The sequence below is a fragment of the Crotalus tigris genome, unplaced genomic scaffold (genome assembly GCF_016545835.1).
Source record: "Crotalus tigris isolate CLP2741 ecotype Arizona unplaced genomic scaffold, ASM1654583v1 scf7180000017571.3126492, whole genome shotgun sequence".
Classification (NCBI taxonomy): Eukaryota; Metazoa; Chordata; class Lepidosauria; order Squamata; family Viperidae; genus Crotalus; species Crotalus tigris.
Window position 1 is genome coordinate 1,524,959 of NW_024096482.1, and position 24,229 is coordinate 1,549,187.

At 36.2% G+C, this 24,229-nt stretch overlaps 1 protein-coding gene across 6 annotated transcripts in view; it reads left to right on the forward strand.

The window, feature by feature from the left end:
• The first annotated feature begins 2,403 nt into the window (after positions 1-2,403).
• SLC38A9 (solute carrier family 38 member 9) overlaps positions 2,404-24,229 on the forward strand; it is a 45,540-nt gene continuing 23,714 nt past the window's right edge. The window contains exons 1-8 of one of the 6 annotated variants that reach the window (XM_039355616.1): positions 2,404-2,726; positions 8,134-8,275; positions 12,315-12,447; positions 13,609-13,730; positions 13,865-13,928; positions 14,048-14,141; positions 15,031-15,201; positions 21,588-21,647. In XM_039355616.1, the coding sequence (XP_039211550.1) occupies positions 8,172-8,275; positions 12,315-12,447; positions 13,609-13,730; positions 13,865-13,928; positions 14,048-14,141; positions 15,031-15,201; positions 21,588-21,647 (748 nt within the window). In that variant the 5' untranslated portion in view covers positions 2,404-2,726; positions 8,134-8,171. The remainder of the gene's footprint in view (positions 2,727-8,133; positions 8,276-12,314; positions 12,448-13,608; positions 13,731-13,864; positions 13,929-14,047; positions 14,142-15,030; positions 15,202-21,587; positions 21,648-24,229) is intronic. The other 5 variants (XM_039355633.1, XM_039355624.1, XM_039355647.1 and 2 more) reach the window with 5 other exon arrangements.

Sequence of the window (24,229 nt, forward strand, 5' to 3'; positions counted from 1 at the left end):
GATCGTCTGCAGAGTTTGACAATTCTGCAGAGTATTAGACTTAATTACCATTATTTGGGGTGGTAATTAAGTGACTTGAAAGAACAGCAAAATAAGGATCAGTGAGGAAGGCAGCATATTTCACACCAATGTAATTGGGTCACCAGGTGACTCAAGGACTGTACTTCAAATTATACAGGTTAAAAACTAAAGGCTGACCTTTTAACTTTTTGCGGCAAGAAAGATTGTAAAGTGGGGCAAAACTCACTTAACAAATGTCTCTCTTAGCAACATAAATTTTTGGCTCAATTGTGGTTGTAAGTTGAAGACTACCTGTAGTCTGCAGATATACAAACAAGGCACCAAGCTGTGAGAAACCAAACAAATTAATTCCTGGGCAGCATCTTTCTAAACTGAATGTGTTGTCAGTAGTTACCTGGATATATATGGCTACGGTTCTCTCCAGCTGGGATTGAGTCAGGCAGAAGAAGGCTGACAAGTTTATAACGACTGAGTTTAATTTCAAAAGGGGTGGAAGTGGTACCAATCTCCAAAGGAGAATGGTGGTTCAGTTCTCATACTATATTTACTTGTGAGGAAGAGGAAAATCCCATCTCAGAAACAAGCAGATTAATGTTGAGGAAGGGACAACTTTTTAGTAAATTTAATACTTCTTCCCCATGCCAGCCACTCTTTTCCCTTGCTATATATCCACTTCATTCTGTAAGGTCCTTTCTCCTTCCCAGAACACATCCAGACTGCCACTTTAATGTACTTTCTATCAGTCTGCAAGGTAAAAAAAATATGTTCTAAGAGCCAATCTCTACTCTACCTTACTGGGCCTCACTAGGCAAGTGACTAGTATCTGAACCTACATGCAGTTGCCCCCCTCCCAGTGTTGCCACTCCTCAATTGCTGGTTAGGAAAAACAGGCATCATCTCTATTTTATGAATAATGATGGGATAGAATGATAATGATGGTCTCTTAGAAGTAGTCTTACTGTTGGTTTGTTAAAAACTCTACTTTGCATTCATTCCTGTTCCTATCTACTACATGGATTGCTTGTAATGTGTGATCCATGGAGGTGGGATGATGGCACCTGCAGAATAAAACATCCAAACACTCATGGATCAGCTATCTGCAGGGGTAGCAGATAGACATTTACAGTGGGTGGTGTAATGGCCCATAATCTTATATTATTCCCTCCCAGAATGACTTGCCTTCACATAGTCTGGAAGATTTGGGAGGGGAAAACATTACTCATAAGTCTTCTGTAGTCTCCCTTCTAAATTCTAGCAGGCATGTAGGCAAATAAGACTCAGAACAACACTGGCAGAATAAAGGGCTTTTCAACTTTAGGCAGCATTGCCTTGGCAACAGTAAACCTACAACTGGGTTACTGTAGACTTTATTATTTATTAAGAGATATCTTTTGTTTTCTTGTATTACAATTTCATAAATCTAGTCAGACATTAATTTTACTGGGTGTAATAGGATTTTCCCCAGTCTTTTGTGATGCAAACTAAATTAGATTTTCACCATCAGTTTTTTTCTGGGGAAATCTAATAATATTCCTGAATAAAAATAATTTGAAAATGCATTTGTCTTATTATTTTGGAAACTGAGCAGATATAATAGTGCATTAATTGACATATTAGATCACCTAACTCTTGGTGTTTATCTTAAACAATGATCAATCAAATGTTCCACTGAAGGCCTGTATGCAGGACAAAGCCTGATTGCTTGTTTAGCATCTTGTCATGGGGGGGGGAAATAAATGGTATTGCGATACTATTATTATGAAACCAATTACACAAAGTTATATAGGATGTATGGATTATAAACTGAGTAACCTGTACTCCATGCTGATTAATGCAACAGAAGGAAATATTTATCTTTCCTTTTGTCAAACAATAGAATTGGAATTATTAATCATTGTAATAAAATGGAGAGGTGTTTGGTTGTTGTTGTTTTGTCTGTGGTCCCAGCTGGACCAAACCCAGTATCAAGTTCGATCTTTCTTTTGCCAGCATTTCTCTTTACACAAAATCTAGTTTAATTCTGCTCTGTCCTGATGGTCCTAACTTCCCTTAACAGTAACGTTTTATTGTGTTGGAAAGAGTAATAAAAGGAATGTAACTTTTTCATTGTTTGCTATGTTGATGAAAAGTATTTACAGCTGTTGAGAAAGGGCAATTGGGATTTGATTATATGCTGCCAGGTCGGTGTCTGGCATCCTCTTAAAACTCTCTTAAAAGTTAACTCTCAGCAGACGCCTAATGCTCCTAAGGAACTCTTCTTTCATTTAACTACAGAATGTAAAAGAGAAAATGGCATGGGTTGTCTACTATTTCTATCTCTACGGCTAGAGATAGAAATAGTATATACAGGCAGGGTGAGCAACTCTATTTTTATCTCTAAGGTAAAGTCCTATGTTTTCCCTCGGAATCCTGGAGGATTTGCTAAACTCCGTGCCGAAAGTGCTAATATAAGGACGGAGACTGAGCGTGCGACTCATTTTGCTTACAATAGCAATACTGTAGTTCTTCCTGTTTTTGTGTTTGGGAGATGCCGGAACGAGGCTTCAATCAAGTTCCAGACTCGGTAAAAAAAAATAAATGCATACACTTCCAGATAGAGAATCTGCATTGGATTGAGTGAGTCAATGTTCTGGGTGTCACTCCGTCGTACCATCAGATAAAATTGATTTCGAATACATCATTACAAAAAATATTGACCAGCATAGGTAGGTCATAGCTCAAAATTCTTTTAAATTCACCGGTGGCTACAAGAATTGGTTCGCTTTGTGTTTAATTCTTCGATTGAGAATTAATAAATGAATCTTTAGGAATATTCTTACTGCATTGTGCTCAGTAGTATTAAAGATAGCATAATTTGATGATTGGAGGCTAGTTTTCATGAAGAAAATCTATATGGTCGCTAGAATTGAAAATCACTTGACACATAATTGGTTGCTGCTAGTTTAGTTTACAGTGGTAGTCCCTATATAGTACATAACTTATGGAGGAGGAGGAGGAGGAGGAGGAGGAGGAGGATATGTGCTAGTTGATGTGCTTTTACTACAGAGAGTCTTCAAACTTAGCCTTTTTATGAGTTGTGGGCCTGGCTGAGGAATTCTGGGAGTTGAAGTCCACAAGTCATAAAAGGGCCAAGTTTGAAGACCCCTGTTTTACCAGATAATATGGTAGTCCAAGTTCAAAGGAGACACATTGTCCATCTCTGGATACAGAGATGGCTGTGCAGTCCCAGTCTAGAAGTACAGACTCTAGCACAATGGGGGCACTAGAAGTATATTGTTGTAGTAACTGTTGGTGTTATTGTCTGTTGTTGCTCATAGTTTTCGGGTTTTGATAATGCCCATTTTCTAATCTAAACCATTGGAGGCTTCATAACACAGGGCTCCCCAGGTGTTCTGTCAGCTGCTGCAGTTTCTAGATTCTTCAGCTGATATCAGTGGGATAGGATTTCTTTCACAGCATTTTTGTAGCACTTGTGTGGTCAAACAGATTCTAATACACTATAGAGCAACTGGCGAGGCATATGGTAGTTATCCATTCCGATGATGTTCCACATATCTCATTGAGCATTGCTAATCAGTGACTCAATGCTGGTGGACTTCACATGATCCAAAACCACCTGGTTGGGGACACAGTACTATCAATGAATGCTAAGGATGGAGCAGAGAGCATGCATGTAAAATTTCTCCAATTGTTTTGGTTATCTCTTTCCTCTTATACGGATATAGGAAGAAAAGGATAACCACAGCTTTGTAGATTTCTAGCTTTGTGGAGATAAGGATGTGTTTGTTGAGCACTCTAGTATGCAGCCGCCCCAATGCCTGGCTAACCTGGAGTCAGTTTCTTTGTTCAAAGACCCATTGTTTGAGATGATGCTTCCCAAATATTTGAAGTTGTTTACATTTATCAGCTAGGCTGTTAATAGTGACTTTTGATTCTACAAGTTGGGTATTTGGCGCTGCCTTGTAAAGTACTTCAATGTTATTTAGGATGATATCTGGCCAAAGAGTATAGCAGCATCTGCATATTTGTTCAGTAACAACTGTAGATTGCTCTCTTTGTGCACCAGGAGTACACAGTCATCAGCAAAGAAGATTTCTTGAATGACTGTGGAAGCACTCGTTCATGCATTCACCAGCAAAGGCCAAAAAGAGCCATTCAGTCAGGATTGGGGCTAGCACATAACCGTGTTCTGTAAAGAACGTGCCCTATCATTCTGTTAGGTAGTAATTGGATGAGCTTCACAAATTTTCTTTGGCATCCATAACATCTCAGGATAATCCAGGAAGCCTCCCTATCTAGTGTCAAATGCCTTTATCAGGTCAATAAAGACAGAGTAAAGAGGATTGTTCTGCCTGATGTACTTCTGCTGGGCTTGCCTCACAATAGATAGCATGTCTGCTGTACTCCATTCTGGACAAAAGCCACACTCTGCCCCTGGAACATTCCTTTCTGAGAGTGGCAAGTCTGTTCAGGAGAATCCCAGCAAACATCTTGCCTCTAATGGATAGCAGAGTGGATATAATAGTGACATGCCTCTGAAATTTCTGCAGTTTGCTTTCCTTATTTTACAGAGAGCCACTATGAGGGTGTCAGGGAAGTCATAAGGCATCTCCTTTGGGACCAAAAGTCTTCTAACATGTCTTGGAAGGACTGCAAGTATTTGGGTTTAGGGCTTAGTAGATTCTGCCTTGTTGCTTTATTTGAGCTCTTCTGCAAGATTGCTTTTCTGATCTTATCAGTAAAGAAAGGCAGATTTAAGGCACCTGGCAGCTGAGGAATCAGCTGTATGACATCATGATAAACTGGACAGTTTATGTTCAGGCAAATGGTTTTTCAGTTCTTCCTGGTCATTGATTAGACTTGATCCATCAGATGATAGCAAGAGGGAGCATTCTGATTTAGAAGTGATTTTATAGCACTGAAGAACTGTGGTGACATGCATGTCTGCATAGATAAATGTAAAAATGTTCAGACTGGGCCAAATCCCAGGGCCCCTGAACCAACCTTCCTACTCATATTGAGAGGAATGGAATTATACTCACTAATGCAGTGGTACCAAGGCATTGTTTTAAGAGAAAACAAACATCACCTAAGTTTGTATGTATTGTATTGTAAGCCGATGCCACACACTACTATCAAGTGTCTGCTATCTGGGCAGAAGGAAGCCTAGGCTTTCAGATGAGTTGAAGTAAACTGATTTAGAACAATGTTTCCCAAACTTGACAACTTTAAGGTATATTGACTTCAATTCTCATCCTCATGTCTTGCTGGTGAATTCTGGGGGTTGAAGTCCACATATCTCACAGTTGCCAAGTTTGAGAAATATGGATTTAAAAGCATTCCCCTGGAGGGAACATTATACAAAATGAAGTTTGAGATGAGACCAGCATTACAGTACCGATTTTCCTAATGGCAAATATATAAAGCTTTCTTAGCTTTTCTTAGGATTTTAGAGTTTTCAGTTACTATTTATTGGAACTTTAGACACAAAGGGCCAAGAAAAAAAACTGGTTGGATAATTGAAAGGAGAATTTCTTCAGATAGCTTCAATCACTTGAAGTTGATTTAAATAACACAGACTCAGAATTCTGGAATCATCATGCTTGAATGTGCCCCAAGCAAAAGCTGCAAAAATAACCTCCAACCTATATTAATATATGGAATAGAAAACCAAGTTTTCTTTGCTGTCCATCAGTATGTTCCCAAGTTTCAAGGAATCTTTTTTCTGATCTCAGGACACACCTCTCCATGCTTGTGTGTTGCAATAGGGATGAAATAAAATATCTTTGTGTTTAAAAGTTTTATATTCATTAGTCAGTCCCAGTCCCCAGCCAGCAAATTTGCAGTGGAATGTCCATCTGTCCATTTTAGGAAAAGTGCAAGAAGCAATAGTATAAGATGCATATGTGTTTCTTGATACATTAATCTTAGCCTTGAATGGATAGATCAGTTCACATACTGTAACGGATGTGTGCTGTTCCTTACCCTGAAGGACCAACAGTTTAGCATGTCTGATTTAGGAAGTTACAAATGTAATTTTGTACAAAAAAAGAGAACCTCTATAAATTCAAGCTGTGTGTCGACGTTAGTGTTGAACCAAGCAGTATTTTTTCTTAGGGTTATTAGATTTTGATTGTGGACATTCAGAAGACCTATACAGTGGATGGCAGCATAAAGGTAATAGAAAATTTCAACTTTATTGGCCATCTAGATTTCTCTAGCCTGGATCTAGTAAATCTTATTTATCCTTTTTGTATAAACATGCATATAATTTCTCCAGTTTAAAAAAGTGCTCAATGAAGTCAGGGTAACTTTTCCCGACACTTGAGTCAGTCCCAGTATTTGCATGGTTACTTTCTGATTCCTATGACTTGCTTTTTCTTCTTAACTCAATCAATTGATATATGTGTTGTTCTTTATTCCAGTTAAAATATGCTGTGTCCTTTCTGTTCTGGAATGCAGATGTTCATTTATAGCCTGCCATTTCTTTTTAAAAATCTGTTTATATTTCAATTCTTTTAATAGTATCATAATGTTTTCTCATTAAAAAGTAACAGTTGATTTCCCACTGCTTGAACTACAGTATAGAGACACATTTGTCCCACTGAATGCTTAAAGTAACGAGAACTCATGAAAGAATGCATTTCTATATTGTTTTAAATAATTTCTCTGCTAGTCTTAACAATGTTATTAGAGTGACTTGTACAATATTACTAGTAAATATACATATCAGCCAACAGCACTAGAGGTTTTCAATGTTTCTCTGTAATGTATCTCTGCACCTTGTATACAAGATTCTTTGCCATTTTGGAACAGCTTCAGATTCTGTATAATGGCATCATGTTGACTGGTTTGGAGAGTTAATTTTCCCCTCCCCCTCCCAATCTTCCATTGTGATTGAAAACAGAATAAAGCTGGTGTTGGTTTTGGGAAACATAGCAATTCTGCTGAACCTATATGTCAGTGATGGCGAACCTTTTAGAGACTAAGTGCCAAAAACTGGCCGTGCCCCCACTCCATCCCCTGCCCTGCTCCCCACCTGCCCGCAGGGCCACTCAACGCCTCCAGGGCCTGCCGTAGATCACCCAGGCAGCGCCATGGCAGCCACGCCCTCTGCCCAGACCCTGCAGCATCAACTATGCATGATGGGGCATGAGGGCAGATCTTGTCTACACTGCTTGGCTGCCATGTCCTTGGCTGCGCTGCTCCGTGTGGACCACACTCGAGGGCGACTCTCCTCCAGGGGAGCTGCTTGTGAGGGGGTGGTTGCGGGAGGAGGCAAGGCTGGGGCAACAGCATGGATGCCCACAGAGAGGGCTCCGAGTGCTGCCTCTGGCACCCACTCCATAAGTTCGCCACCACTACTATATGCGGTCATTTTCTGATGTCTTGCTTCACTATATACTGTGCAATTTCTGAACTTCACTGGTGAAAAAAAATGCTTTAACTGCTTTGCTGAGAAATCACTTAGACCACTGAGGAAGCACTTAGGTTTGCTATAAACCAGTGTTTTTCAAACCTGGCTATTTTAAAATTCTTCAATTCCCAGTCAGTATGCTGGAAATTCTGGGAGTTGAAATCTATCATATCCTAAAGTTGCCAGGTTTCAAAAACACTACCATAAATCAGGCTCTATCTTAACCTTGGAGTAAGAAAAGTAATATTGCCTCTGCTCAATTCAAGTTGGCAGCATAACATGGTGTTAAATTATAATATGGTTAGTTTGGTTTCATTTTAAGATGTGCTGTGAATCCAGCCATTATGGCTTGGTGGGTTGTACAAACTCACTCGATGTTTTATTAAATGCACATTTGTGAATCCAACTAGCTTAGCCTTTTTTTTTTTAAGTTGCTCTTAAAATCAAGTCATCTCTGAGCTAGAATTCAGCTTTACTCTGCATTTATAAAAAAACCCAAAAACTTAAAATAAAAAGAAAGGCCAGTCATTTCCAAGTATACAGTTGGGGAAAACAGCTCCTTTTTATTAAAGTCCCACATAAATGTGTGTTTTTAGGGAAAATTTAATTCTATAATTTTATTTTCATTATATGAGGAAACTTTATAGAAATGGAAATATAACCCCCTCTAACAATATATTCCTTTCATTTCTAAGGTTAGAACAACACAGTAAGTGCAAAACATTCTTCTCTAATGGAGGAAGATGCTACTTCTCTTCTAATTCCTGTGGGAGGTGATGAAAATGATCTTGGAGTCCTTAATATTCAGTTTAATCCAGAAGATCTGAAAAGCAAAAGGTGAAAAGAAATGTTTAATTATAGATTTCAATAATATGGATAATTGGTGTTAGCAGTATTCATACTTTTTAAAAAATCTAGTTATATAGTATCTTCATCTTAATGTTATTTATTTCATTTTATGCTCCTTCATTATGTCTTAATTTAAGTGTATAGTGATACCTTATACAGAATAGGGTAGCAACTATCTGTTCTATCTGGAGATCTGCTGAATGTAAAATACAACACAACCATTAATTGTTGTTTCCAACTTTCAAGCAATATGATGAGTTTCTAAATTAGCCCTAATTGCCTGATGTGACACAAACAATCCACACTTAGGTTTGCATTGTCTTCTAGTGACTAATTTTCTAGGATTACATTGCCAAGCATGTTTTAGCAGCCTATTAGCATACTCAGTGAGTGATTGGGTTCTCTGTTCAACCTGAGACAGGATTTTAATGATTTGTTAAATACATTCCATTTACTATGTAAGGGAGACTGTGATCTCTAATTGAAGTTAAATGCAATCTGATCTTTGTCTCATTGATACAGTAAATAGCTATCTTTAACTCATTTAACCTAAATATTGCACCCCACAGTCCTAAGATATAATGTGTATTAAATGCTTCCAAGAAATAGCTTTATAGATTTATTACCTAGTATATTGTGCAGACGCAGCCAATAGCTGAGTTTATACGTAATGTTTACCTGTAAAGTTTACTAACACAATAGCTAAGTCATAAACCAAGCAAACCATATTATAGCTTAATGATACCTGCACACTGAGGGCAACATGTGTTGCATTGAGTGCAATGTGTGTTGTACTTCCAGCATTCTTCAGAAGAGCAGCCTAGCTTGAGAAAAAGGATTCTGCTTTAAATAGCTATATTTAAATATACTTAGTTCTGTGGAACTGTTCTAGAATAAGAATGACTGCCTGGAACATGGCTTATCGCTAAGATATGTGTCACCTTAAATTGTAAATAGTCATCCCCTGGCTATGTTTATTGTTTGATGATGTCCAGCTGCTATGTGTGGTTTTTTTTATTATGTATTTTATCTCTAGCTCCCTAGAGTCACGTATGTGAGGTGGGAAGCTATATAAATTGAATAAATAAAAAGAATGCTCCAATTCTTAATTAAATGAACACAAATAATGTGACTATTGAATGGAAAAATCAGAAAAAGTAAAATCTTGATTTTAAAAAAAATCTTGTTTAGTGCCTAAATTTAAATATCTGAGATATCTAGAGATGAACTATATTTTACAACTTCATCATTGTAATATCTGATCTCATGACTTTTATATCATTGTTAAAAATCTATGGAAACTAATTATATTTTGAAATATTATTAGGACTGCCAGTTTTCTTTTTCCTTATGATTATGTGCCATCAAGGTATTTTTGACTCCTAGCAATAACCTAGATTGTTGTTCTACTTGGCGATTTATCCTTAGCTTGGCCTTTCGGATCTTCTAATGGTGCAACTATTATCACTGTAACTAAGTTTATCCACTTTGCTGCTGATCATTGTCTTCTGTTTCCTTCCATCTCTCCCAGGTTTGAACTTTCTCCAGAGATCTGGGCCATCAGATAATGTGTCCGAAGTAGGATAATTTGAGCCCAATCCTTTGTGCCTTAAGTGACAATGCTGGGTTGATTTTAATAATAGAGATTTAAGGTTTCATAGTAATCTGTAAAACCCTAATTACTTAAATACACAAATAACAATACAGGGGCTAAAACTTTTACATTTGTATGTCACGACTTAAGTTTACACAGCATAGTAAATCATGATGTGATTTGCTTGCTTGTAGATTAAAACAATATGTGAACCCAGCCAATTATTTACAGTAGTAAACCATGGCTTTATAGTTTAACATAGGGTGTGAACTTAGTCCATTGTCATTAATATATACCTGCTGAAGATCGGCTTTTGATATAGGAGACAAAGGTCTTGGTGGCCAAATTGGAGAACATGCCTATGTTTTTGTAATCATTGCAGAAAGGAGAACTTTTTAAGAATGGAAGAGAATCGTTATGTTTCTAAATTTGCACTTTTGACATTTTTCCATAGTGCACTATACTAATTTGTTATACTTTCATAAGGGCAGAGCAAGTAGAGAGTAAGTGAACACTACAGAAATATATCTATTAATGTGGCTTATTCTAGAATGAATAGGAAAGTAAGTCTGCATATATAAAGATTGCTCAGGATCAAACAAAACAGATCACTGGAATTTGGAGTCTAATCCTAAATTTGGTGATGTCCTATTTTGCAGCTAACTAAGCTTTCATACAATATGCTTAACCACAATGTGATAGGTTTAGTTTGGGCTGAATGAAGCCAGCCACTATAGTCTCCAAACCATGATTTATGGGTTTTTCATGACACAGTAGTTGTGACAGGAGCACTAGAGAATTGCTACCTTCCTCAAAACAGTGCCTACTTAAAAACTTGAGACTGTAGTTCCCAGAGACATTCTATATGAAAATATTGTTTAAGGAAGTCAGCATTATAGCTGTTCTCTTAGAAATTGATTATGTATATTTTTGTTACAAAGTCATCTTATTTTCTGCATACACAAGGAAGATACGTGTTTCTTAAAAACTTACTCAGCCTTTAGCAATAGGAAGTTATGGAAATCCAAGGCACATGAAGCCCTGACATTTATTGTATAGCCAGATTAAGTGCAAGTTTGCACATGTGTATTTCCTAAATCATTGCTACAGCATCAGAAGATTATTTGCAAATGCTCAGAACAACTTTTGTAAGCCAAACACCATAGGAGGGCCTTGACATCACTCTATGCTCCAGCTGTGATTAATAAGTTAGACATTCACAGGTGGGAATCAACTCTAAAACATTACAGAAGAGAAACACAGGAATCTTGATCGTAGGCTGGAGTTGGCAAACTTCTAGGAAATCTGTGTCCCGGTTGACATCATTTTGGGCATGATTGTTCTTGCATTTGTAAAGTTAGTCCTATTTGGAGAGAATGTGCCATGAGGTCAGTGGCAAACCATATCAGGCTGCTAGGATAAACAATTTGCATTATCTTATATATTAAGAATTTTAAGAAAATATTTCTGGAATGACATTTAATCCATCCTGATCAAAATGCTAACATAGATTCTTCCATTTCCTCAAACACAGAGCATTTATGTATATAACTTGTGGTTCCAGGGAAAACTTTATTGGTATTTTGGTCAGCCAGAGAGACACTGAACTATATGTTCTGTGGCCAACATAAGTGTGTCATTTTTATTTTGCTTTTGTCCTGTCATAATAGATTATACTGTTCATAGTGATGGTGTATAGATTCAGGCAAATAAATAATCCAAAGCAATTGAGGCTGCTATTCCTTTTTAATTAGACTCCCAAAAATATAACAGTACATGAGAAATATAACTTTACTAACTTTACTCTTCAGCTTGGCTTGTATGACTCATTTGCTCATAGTTATCTGACCTGAATAATTTCTGGATTCACACTCATATTCTAACCATGTGGAATCCATTTATAAATATGATTGCCTGATTCAGTGTTTCTAAACCTTGGCAGCTTGAACATATGTGATCATCTCTCAGAATTCTGGGAGTTTAACTGTTCAAATTGCCACAGTTGAGAAACATTGGCCTAGTTTGTGATTCAGTGCATTGTGTCCAAACTACTACTGTGGTAAATCCTGACAGTGTAATGCATTTTTTTTGCAGAAATCCTCATTCAGTTTTGGAGTGGGGCTGTTAGGTTTTAAGATCATGAAGAAAAGACAATGTATTTTGCCTGACAACTGTACACGAGAAAACTTGCACAAATAGCATCTGAATCTACTAAAATAATTCTCTATGTGATTAAAGTATTTGGGAACATGTTTGTTTTAAAAAAATGTAATGAACTTTAGTAAGTTTATATGTTTGATCTTGTAAAGTTATAAATGCATAAAAATCCTCTTCAGAAATAGCTATTTGTTGCCATATATTTGTTGCCAGTGACAGACTGGCCCTTTATTAATCCTGACTTAAACAGTAATCAACTTTTTGCTTTTCTTTTAGACCATTCCATGTAGAACCAACAAACATTGTTAGGGTGAATGATGATACACAGAGAGTAACAGATGAAGCTTCAGCAATGAACAAGCGGATTCACTACTACAACAGGCTCACTTCGCCTTCTGACAGAGCACTGGTGAATGAAAGTTGAATTATTGCATAAGCTCAGTTAAAAAAGCCATGACAGCCTTGGGTGTTTTTTCAATTTCTTAATCTCTATTTAGGAATATTCTCTCGGACAAAATCTGATTGATTTATCTGCATGACCTGAGAGCTATCCTTTCAGCTTTTTTTATTATTATTATTAGTTTGTATATCTGGAAAAAAGATGTAATATGTCGGATTGCATTTGTCAAAAAATTGGATTATACATAAATCAGATGTATGAGGAACTGCGTATTTCTCAAATATCATAAAATTACTAGAGATGACCTTATAAATAAATTCATATTTCATTAGTAGCAATGTCTGAGAAGCAGATTTCAAGGCAGAGCAGATTCTTTTAAAGTAAAGTTGGTTAATATTAATAGACCAACTTCTGTGTCAGACAAAAAAAAAGGATTTAATCTGAGCCAGGACTGAATAATTTTTATATTTAGTATTAAATTTATTTATTAAATGTATATGCTGCCCATCTTACCATCAATTCTAGGCAGCCTACAACAAGGTAAAACAACAATATAAAAAAATTAAAATATTTAAATGATAAATATTAATAAAATTAAGAATGATGGCTGAGGAAGGAAGCAAAAATACAAATGGGATGGAGGTAGAATCTTCTCTCAGTCTATTAAAGATCTCCAGTATAGAGTGCCCCCATCAGGATACCAGGCCAATTGGCAGAACCAGGTTTTAAAGTCCTTTTGGAAGGGCAAGAGGGTGGGGTAGATCTCCCCGCGGGGGGGACGATGTTCCAAAGATTGGAAGCCATAATTAGAAAAGGCTCTTCTCCTGAACCCTTCCAGGCAGAATTCCTTGGTCAACAGGATTTGCAGCATGCCCTTTCTGCCTGCACAAGTGGGGCAGACCAATCCCATTGGAGTGAGATGGTTCCTCGGGTTAATGTTAACAGACCAATTTCTGTGGCAAACAAAAGAAAAAAGAAAGCAGGATTTAATCTGAACCTGGACAGAATACTTTTTAGGAGTCAAAAGAATTAGCACTAGATCTGAAAATTGTCAGAATAACTGTAACCAAATTTTCCATATATAGACTTGTGAAGCCAAACAATGCAAACGATACTGAAATGTTAAAGATTTAGTCTGAACTAATGCTATGGGCTCCCCTCTTTTGTTAGGTGGCCCCTGATCATGTTCTTCCTGCTCCAGAAGAAATCTATGTGTATAGTCCTTTGGGAACCGCTTGCAAAATTGATGGCTCTACTGATGGCTCTGGCAAAAATTCCAGTATAGTAACAATGTATGTGAAGTGTTTTGCTTGCATTTATTTATTTAAAGTATTCTGTTTTGAAATACATTCTAAATATTTGAATTAGCCTCAAATATAATGCAAGTTTTCTTATGGTTCTTCTTTGTGTTTTCCCTCTGATTTAGATTCATGATCTGGAATACAATGATGGGTACATCTATATTAAGTATTCCCTGGGGAATAAAACAGGTAGCACAATTTTGTGTCTCTGTGTTAGGACAAATTTTGCCTGCTAAATCGTGCATAACGGTTTGCATCAATGCCATAATTTGCATAAGTGTTTAGTTAAATGTTTACTTTTCAAACAGGCTGGATTTACTACTGGAATCTGTATTATTCCGCTGATGGGCATATTGACTCTTTATTGTTGCTACAGAGTTTTGAAATCTAGGTCAATGATACGTAAGTATATTGTTTTAGTAAATATATATGTTTCATTAAAGTATGTGTGGGCTTGCTGAAGAGATTGGTGCACTTAAGAACATGACTCAAAGATGTGCAGTTTTAATGTTCCCAGACTACCTTTTTGTCTACATTTTCTAGAATACACAGGACTTTCCTAAGGTAATATATTAAAATGGAAGTAGCAATGAAATGAACAGAGTAGTCTTCCAATAAGTGAAATGTTCCTGAACTTCTTAATGGGCAACTCCTAAATCTTTCTGATTTTATCAGATTATATAATTTGACTATCTCAAACTTAGCAGGATGTACAAGTCCAAATGTTAATCTCTTGTGTACATTTGTAGATTTGAGAACCATCAAATAGTTGACTTCTTTCCCTATATATAAATTATATGATTTATTTAACATTTAGATAAACTGAAGTTTTGGTGGTCTAGCCTTTTATTTTCATTGGTGTCATTGGGTGCTAATGACTAATTTCCTTTTCAATACTGGAAAGTGTATTTATAGTAAGTATACATTTTTCTTTTAATTGCTTTCCTATGGGACAGAGTATTTCTATTTAATAAATAGATACAAGGGGGCCCTTGGGATTACATTAGTTCAAAATAACTTCAGCATTTCTAAATATTAAATAAATCATATAATATATATATAGGGATACAAGTCAGCTATTTGATGGCTCTCAAATCTACAAATATATCTCCATGTATATATACATATACGTGAAATATCAATTTCTTTCAGTTTGCATTTTACTTTATACTGTACAAATAATTATAATAGCAGTGTCCCTTTTGTTTTAAGCCTGTTATCAACCTGCTATGAAGACCTTAAAATAATTAGTACAGAATTAAATCAATATCATCTTTTTCTTTTTTGTCAGCTTCAGTAGATACCTCAACTTGGGAATTCCCAGATGTTTGTAAATATTACTTTGGATCTTTCGGTCAGTGGTCTAGCCTTTTATTTTCATTGGTGTCACTTATTGGAGCCATGGTGGTTTACTGGGTGCTAATGACTAATTTCCTTTTCAACACTGGAAAGTGTATTTATAGTAAGTATACATTTTTCTTTTAATTGCTTTTATATGGGACAGAGTATTTCTACTTAATAAATAGATACAAGGGGGCCCTTGGGATTGCATTAGTTAAAAAAAACCCTCACTTTCTCTAAATGTTAAATAAATCATATAATTTAATAAATGCACACATGTGCATAAGGATGTTAGAAAAGATAAAAATCTCTTCTAATATAAGAATATATATTTGCCAGTTATCTTTCTTTGGGGATAAAAATGAAATCATCAAGATAATAAATTTTTAAATTATAGATAGAGCTTCAGATACCAGGGCGAAAGATGATGAAGGGAAGAAAGCCATTATAGGAGAGATTCTGAAGCAACTCGTTCTTTTATGGACACTGTTTTTTCACCATTTTCTTCCCATTAGTTCCAATGTGACAGAAATTATATGTATGCAGACTTCAGAGTAAGAATTCTTTCCCATCGTCAATTCCAGTTCCAAGTTGAGAGAACATAGGTCTGATAGATTCTAAGAAACTGCTGTCCTCCATTTGACATGCTTCTAAAATTTGTTCTTTAACATTGAGAAATGTGGGTGTTGAATCTAAAACTAGATGTACAATTTTTTTTCCAAATTATCCTAAGTACATACAAGTAGTCCTTGACTTACGACCACAATTGATCCCAGAATTTATGCTGCTAAGTGAAAAATTTGTTAAGTGAGTTTTGCCCCATTTTACAACTTTGCTTGCCACATCTGTTAAGAAAATCACTGCAGTTGTTAAATTAGGAACATGGTTGTTAAGTGAATCTGGTTCCCCCATTGGCTTCGCTTGTCAGAAGGTTGTAAGAGATGGTCATATGATCCCAGGACACTACAACCATCATAAATATGAACCAGTTGTCAAGCATTTGAATGTAAATCATGTGACCATGGGGATGTTTCAAGAATGAAAAGTGGGCCCAAAACTTTGGTGAACCAGTCCCATTGGATACATGGGAAACCATTTGGGTAAGAAATGTCAAATTTACACAGGCACAGAATTTAAGGGAGAATTTTTATAAAATGTTTTATAGATGGCACCTTGACCTACAAAAAATGTCTTTCATGTACCCGGACTTACAGCCTAAATGTTGGAGATGTGGTTGCTTGGATGCCACCTATTATCATATTTGGTGGTCGTGCAGAGAGATAAAAGCATTTTGGATTAAGATATGGTGGAATATTCAGAGAATTTTCAGAAGGAGGGTAAAATTTACTCCGCAGTTATTTTTGTTGGGTATAATTACTGATTGTGATACAAAGGAGGTTATATTGATGTTAAATTTGATTACAGCCGCAAGGCTGTTAGTAGGACAATATTGGAAGAAGGAATCCTTGCCTACACTGCAGGAATGGTTTTTCAAAGTGTCTTATCTGGCGGAAATGGCAAAGATTTCGGCTTTTTTAAAGGAACAAACGCAAGAGAAATTTCTTGCTGTTTGGGATAAATGGATAGAATTTATACAATTTAAATTGGATATAAAAAAATATCATATTGCTTTTTCATAATTTTTATTTTTATATATATATATATATATTTCAGTCTTAATTTTTTTTCTTTTTTATATATAATTTTTTTTAATTCCTTTTTAATTAAGCCTATATTCTGCTCTGGGAAGCTCGGGGGGGGGAAGGGGGGGTGTTTTGGGGGGGATGGGGAAGGGGATGTTATGTTTAGTTTTTTGTATATGTTGTTTTTTGTTTTTGAATCGTATTTTTTTTCTGTTTTTTTGTAAAAATTTATAAAAATTTTCAATAAAAATAAATAAAAAAAAAGAATGAAAAATGGTTATAAGTCACTTTTTTCATTGCTGTTGTAATGTTGAGGACTCCCTGTACTGAAGGCCTAACGTATGTATTCATTTCTTCAGGATTTTTTTTTTTTTATAAACCAGGGTTGACCCCAAGTAATTTCTTAACTGAATTAACAGAAGTAACAGTATTTTTGTGTATACATGTGATGGCATGAATTAACAGCAATTCCCGGAAAAGCCTCTTGCATCTTCATATCCTAGTACTGATTTTGCAAACAAGCACATTCTTGATTTTACAGCTACTTTTTGAGCTTTGTAAATATTTAATCATGGTTTGAGTGGTTAGATACCTTACTTTTCTATCATATCACGTATCATACTATGGTTTTCTGACCTTAAACACATTTACTTGGAAGCAAGTACTAGTTGGTTGCAATAAGCCTATTACAATTAGAAAGAAATGCTGTCAAGTAGATTATTTTATTAATGCGGTGCTTCCCAAACCTATATAATTACCCAAAATTGGATAAAAGTGGGGGGAGGGCGGGTATGGGTAATGACACAATGACATTATCCATCACAACAGGAATATTTAACTTGACTTAAATATTGTCACATGTACCAACATATATTTGAAAATCTCCCAAAGTATTCCTATTAAAACAAAAATGGTGAAATTACCAATGGAAATTTGTAGACATCACATAAAAATCATTCATTGATGTTGTTTCTATAAGGTATTCCTTGAGTTATGACTTTTCATTCAACGACCACTCAAAGTTGTGATGGTGCTGAATGAAGGGACTTAGGACCTATTCTCAAAATATGATAAGAGTTTCTGATTAGCAGTTTGGGGTAATAAAGGAAAACATTTGGGAAGCATTGCTTTAATAAGACATATTTACTTGTTTAAACCATTTAGCCACTAGATGGCAATATATGCACTGCAGTGTGAAAAGGTAGACTAGACCAGGCTATATTTTTTTCCTAATGTAGATGGATTTGCTCCCCATTTTATTTATGTGCATTAACAATGCCATGGAGTATATGTAGAAACAAAATACTTACAGTCTTAAATTAAATTAAACTAAATTAAATTAAATTAATGATAATGACAATGACGATGACAATAATAGACCTCCAAGGTCCCTTCCAACTTTACTACTATTACTACTACTACTACTACTACTACTACTAATAATAATAATAATAATAATAATAATAATAATAATAATAATAATAATAATAAAGTTGGAAGGGACTTTGGAGGTCATCAAGTCCATTCCTCTGCTCAGGCAGGTAACCCTATACCATTTCGGACAAATGGCTGTCCAGTCTCTTCTTAAAAACTTCCAGTGTTGGAGCATTCACTGCTTTTGGAGGCAGGTTGTTCCATTGGTTAATTGTTCTAACTGTCAGGAAGTTTCTCCTTAGTTCTTGGTTGCTTCTCCTTGATTAGTTTCCATCCATTGCTTCTTGTCCTGCCCTCAGGCACTTTGGAAAACAGCTTGACTCCTTCTTCTTTGGGACAGCCCCTGAGATATTGGAACACTGCTATCATGCCCCCCCTCGTCCATCTCTTCGTTAAACTAGACATACCCAATTCCAGCAACCGTTCCTTATATGTTTTAGCCTCCAGTCCCCTGATCATCTTTGTTGCTCTTCTCTGTACTCTTTCTAGAGTCTCAACATCTTTTTTACATCGTGGTGACCAAAACTGGATGCAGTATTTCAAGTGTGGCCTTACCAAGGCATTGTAAAGTGGTATTAATACTTCACGTGATCTGGATTCTATCCTCCTGTTAATGCAGCCTAGCACTGTGCTGGCTTTTTTGGCAGCTGCAGCACACTGCTGGCTCATATTTAATGATTGTCCACTAGGACTCCGAGATCCCTCTCACATCTACTACTATTGACCAAGGTATCCCCTATACTATACCTGTACATTTGGTTTTTTTCTTGCCTAAATGTAGAACCTTACTTTTTTCACCATTGAATTTCATTTTGTTAGATAGCACCCAGTTTTCAAGTCTGTCCAGATCCTCCTGTATCCTAAGCCTGTCTTCTGGAGTGTTGGCTATTCCTGCCAGCTTGGTGTCGTCTGCAAATTTGATGAGTTCCCCATCTATCCCCTCGTCCAAATCGTTGATGAAGATGTTGAAGAGCACTGGGCCAAGAACAGAACACTGGGCACCCTACTACACATTTCCCTCCATGTAGATGCGGTTCCATTGAGAACCACACACTGAGTATGGCTGGTCAGCCAGCTATGAATCCATCTGGTGGTGATGCTGTCTAACCCACATTTTTCTATCTTATCAAGTAGTAGGTTGTGGCTTCTTTATCAAATGCCTTACTGAAGTCCAAGTAAATTATATCCACAGTATTCTTCTGGTCCACTAATTTTGTCACTTGGTCAAAGAATGCAATAAAATTTGTCTGGCATGATCTGTTTTTGACAAACCCATGTTGGCTTTTAGTAATGACTTTGTTTGCCTGTAGCTGTTCGCTGATTAGTTGTTTGGTTATCTTTTCCAGAATCTTCCCAGATATTGAGGTCAGGCTGATAGGTCTGTAATTTCCTGGATCCATTTCCCCTTTTCAGCTCTTTTTCAGTCCTCTGGTAGTTCCCCAGTGCTCCAGGAACTTTGAAAAATATATTTCAGTGGTTCTGATATCACATCTGCCAGTTCCTTGAGAACATTGGGTTGTAATCCATCTGGTCCTGGTGATTTGAACTTGTCTAGTTTGGACATGTGCTCACTTACCATATTCTTGCCTATCTTAACTTGTGTTTCTATTCTGTTATTTATGGCACTATTTTTGATAGGTTGGTCTTTTTTTTCCCTTTGTGTAAAGACAGATGCGAAAAACAAGTTAAATAGTTCTGCTTTCTCCCTGTTGCTTGTCACCTTCTTGCCACTTTCACCCACTAAGGGACCAATCATTTCCTTCACTTTTTTCTTGTTTTTTACATGTTGAAAGAAGCTTTTTTTGTTATTTTTGACTTTGGTCGCAAGCCTTAGTTCATTTTGACCCTTAGCTTTCCTCTTTCATCTTTGTAGGCTCGGGCTATTTACTATATTCTGACTTATTTGCTGATATTCTGACTTAGTTATGTGTCCCTCTTTCCACTTTCTATACTTGTCCTTTTTATCTTGTCTAGAAGTCTGGAACTGGCTAATAGGCAATCATTATGCCTTTATTACACATATGTTGAAACCAGTGAAGTAAAAATCACATTCTGTTTTATTGGTTAACTTTTCCATTTAACCAGTTTTCCGGTATATTTTTCACCATATGGAAATACTCAGATTTTTTCCTGCTCTCCAGAATCTTGCTACTACCTGTCTGACTGCAAACAATAAGAGTATATCAACTTTCTATGTTTCAATGTGTGCTTTCTATTATTTTTTTAAAAATAGGCCAATGTAGAATCTGATATAACGTGGAATAACTTTACAAGGCCATACATAATGATGCAATGAACCTTTTAATACATTCTTTTCTCCAAACTCATAAAATTTATACTAGATTTTATCATGTTAAGCTTTTTAGGCAAGATGTTTGTGTTCTCTTCTAATAGAATACTGTAATTTAGATCTTATGATTCACAGAGACAGATAAGATTACAGGTTGTCCTCAACTTACGACCACAATTGAGCCCAACATTTCTGTTGCTAAGCAAGACAGTTGTTAAGTGAGTTTTGTTCTATTTTACGACTTTTTTGCTATATTTGTTAAGTGAATCACTGTAGCTATTAAGTTACTAGCAGGATTGTTAAGTGACTCTGGCTTCCCCATTGACTTTGCTTGTCAGAAAGTCACAAAAGGTGATCATATGAGCTCAGGATATTGCAATCATCATAAATACATGCCAGTTACCAGTGGTGGGATTCAAATATGTGAACAATATTTGATTGGTTCTCTGTGTGGATGCTGCTTCCAGAAGTTCATTCTGGGCCTGGGCAACAAAAAATTAGCTACCGGTTCTGCCGAAGTGGTGTGAACCAGCTGAATCCCACCACTACCAGTTATCAGTCTGAATTTTGATTACATGACCATGGGGATACTATAACAGTCATAAATGTGAAAAACTGTCAAGTCTTTTTTTCAATGCTGTTGTAACTTTGAATGGTCAATAAACAAATGGTTGTAAGTCAAGGACTACTGTTCCTCTCCACATCATTATTATTCCAATGCCTAAGGTTTCATGAGAAAGTATTCAAATTAACCATATTTCAAAAGTCTTCTTTTCAGTGGAAGTTAAGATATATCATAGACTGAACTGATTAATTATGTGCCATCAATTTTCGACTCCATTAGCCACATAGACAGATTTTCTCCAAGGTGATCAATCCCTAGCACTGATATTTCAACTCTGTCTTGGACATGTTGATTCAACATACTCTTTGTACATATATCTTGTTTTTCTCCTGATGCTAATTTAAAAAAAGGGACATTTCATGAAAAAGAGATCCAGTTTTCCTCAGAATTTGCATTAATCTCTTTATATTGTTTTTAATACATATTATGAATGTTCTAAAACATATTTATTTTGGAATACTGTTGGAATATTGTTCTGTGCCTTTAAGTAAGTTTCCTTATTTATTTATTTTTAGATTATATTCATGATATTAACGTAACAGACATTGTTCCTGGTACAAATGGAAGCAATAGAGGTAAGCAAACTGGAAAAACAATTCTTGCTGTTGCAGTGTTCCCGTACCTTGGAATCTGGTTTACCTTAAGGACAAAATTCTCAATTTTCAACATTGTGAGGCAGTTGGGATGGTGAATCATTTGTAAGCCTTGCATGTTTGCATTCCTCATAGATTTAAAGTAGGCAGAGAGGAATAATCTTGGTAAATAATCCCTAAACAATAAATCATAAAATGATAATTGTCTTGCTTTCAGATAGATAATAACTGAAGACCACACAGTGTTTCACTGACTCAAATTCTCAAGCATGGAAATAGATGCTGGTAATAGTGCATATGTAAACACTTTTAGAACTTCTGCCTTTCCAGGTGGAAAGTTCTAATACAGCCTTTCATCAAACAATGAATCCTTCTTTTGCGTGGGTGAACAATTGAGAATTACAATAGTGCCATAAGGTTGTGCAAATCTTAAGGCATGAAATTTACCACCTAGCACAAAGCCCTTTCAGACTACAAGACGAATGAGAACAAAAAAAGAAGGTTCAGAATTGTTAGTCTTGTCCATCCTGGCAATAGCAGAGTCTCACTTTTTAGGTTGTTTTGCTGGTCTACTAGTTTAGTCACTTGAATAGTTTAGTATCTTGAAGAAAAAATGATTTTTTCAGATATTTGCAGAACAGAGGGATCATAGTTTCACAACAGAAACATCTTAGTTTTAAAAGCTTATCTCAAAAGCCACCCTGATGTTATTTCATTATTTGTTATTACATGGTACTGTTCTTAACTCTGCTAGCTAAATGTTGCATCAAACCAATAGGAAGAATTCAGCCTTCACTGTAACTTCATGTAAATTTCAGAAATGCTGTTAATTTTTCTCAAATTCTACAGTTATATAGATAGCAAGGAACAAACAAACTGGAAAAATAATGCTAATTATTGTTTTACATCAATCTATTCTCTACAAAGGTTTGTGCTTCAGGGAGTTGTAGCCAACTAGGCTAAAGGCCAGCATGGGATAAAAAAAATTACACTGGGAAATTAATTCATGCTTTCTGTATAAATCATGACTAATGACATACTAGATTCTCAAAAAGATAGCCTTCTATATGATTTTGGTCTTCCACCTAGATCAGTGGTGGCGAACCTATGGTATGGGTGCCAGAGGCGGCACTCAGAACCCTCTCTGTGGGCACATGTGCCATTTGCCTCAGTCCTAGGCCTTCAGCTGGGTTTTATAAAATCTTTTCGCTTTAGGTCTCTGCTGCCATGTGCAAAAAAAAATGTTCAATCAGTCAATTTCAACTTTTCGCAGGGAAAAAAAAAAGATCTTGCAAAGTTGGAATTGATTGATTGAACTTTTTAGTCCCACCCAGTTTGCTGTTACCACCACAGTCACGCCCACCCAATGGGCCACACCCAGCCAATGGGCCACACCCACATAGCACCCTACGATGAATAAGTGGGTTTTCGGTTGCAGTTTGGGCACTCAGTCTCTAAAAGGTTTGCCATCACTGACCTAGGTCTAACCTAGTAATTTCCAACATGATATCTTTTGAATATTGGGGAGTTCTAAGAGTCAAATCAAATCAAATCAGATCTTTATTGTGATCATATACCTCATAAATCAAAATCAAAATTCCCATTTGGAAACTACTGCACAACTATGAGAAAATTGTATAAAATGAATGGTGGAAAATTTAATGAGTAAAAGGAATAGACAGTACTCTGGAACTCTTTTTATGTGCATTAATATCTTAAAACTATAAAAAAAGCACCTTCCCTTGTAGAGTTCCACTTGTCTGGATCTGTTGCTTGATTGTGTTATCTTCCCTTTTGTGCAAAGTATTATATACCACTCAGAAATCTGTAGTTAAAGGAAAGAATGCTGAATGTATTATCTTCCCCTTTGTGAAAAGTATTATCTGCAACTCAGAAACCTGTTGTTAAAGGGAAAGAATGCTGGATCTGAATGCAGTATACTATTATGAATCTACCATTACATTTATAGTTTGAACTTGCTGTAATCCACATAAGTCTTTCAAGTTGTTGGGGCTATGAAAAATCAAAAATAAATAAACAGATATTGGAATCTGCTGACATCCAGGAGAACCATCCTTTAACTAAGATGCACAGCTATATCCAATCATACATGACTACATGCTGCTGAAATTCCATGCTGCTTATGTACTGCTTAGAAGCCTGCAGTTTGGTAGACTGTACCCTTGGCTCCTAATAATGATCCAAAAGATTATTTTGCAGTTTACGTGACATCTTTGCAGTATTTGGACTTGTTTCACTAGGCTAGAACTGAGGCAGTGCTCTAGAAGAAAACCAATTTGAAAGTAAGGGGAAGAGAAAACATGTTCAGGGACATCAAGAGTCTTATAAAACAAAAAAATATAAAGGAATTATATATATATGATAGATGACAGAGTGTTAGCCATTTCTTTCCTGTTGAGTACACGTGGATTGTGTTAATTCCAGCTCAGATGCCTTCCTGATGTGCATATGTTTTATAATTTGTATGTACCCAAGGTTGTGTTCAGTGGTACATTATAGCTCTGGCTGGACACATACTGTGCTGTGTGGCTAATTTTGAAAAA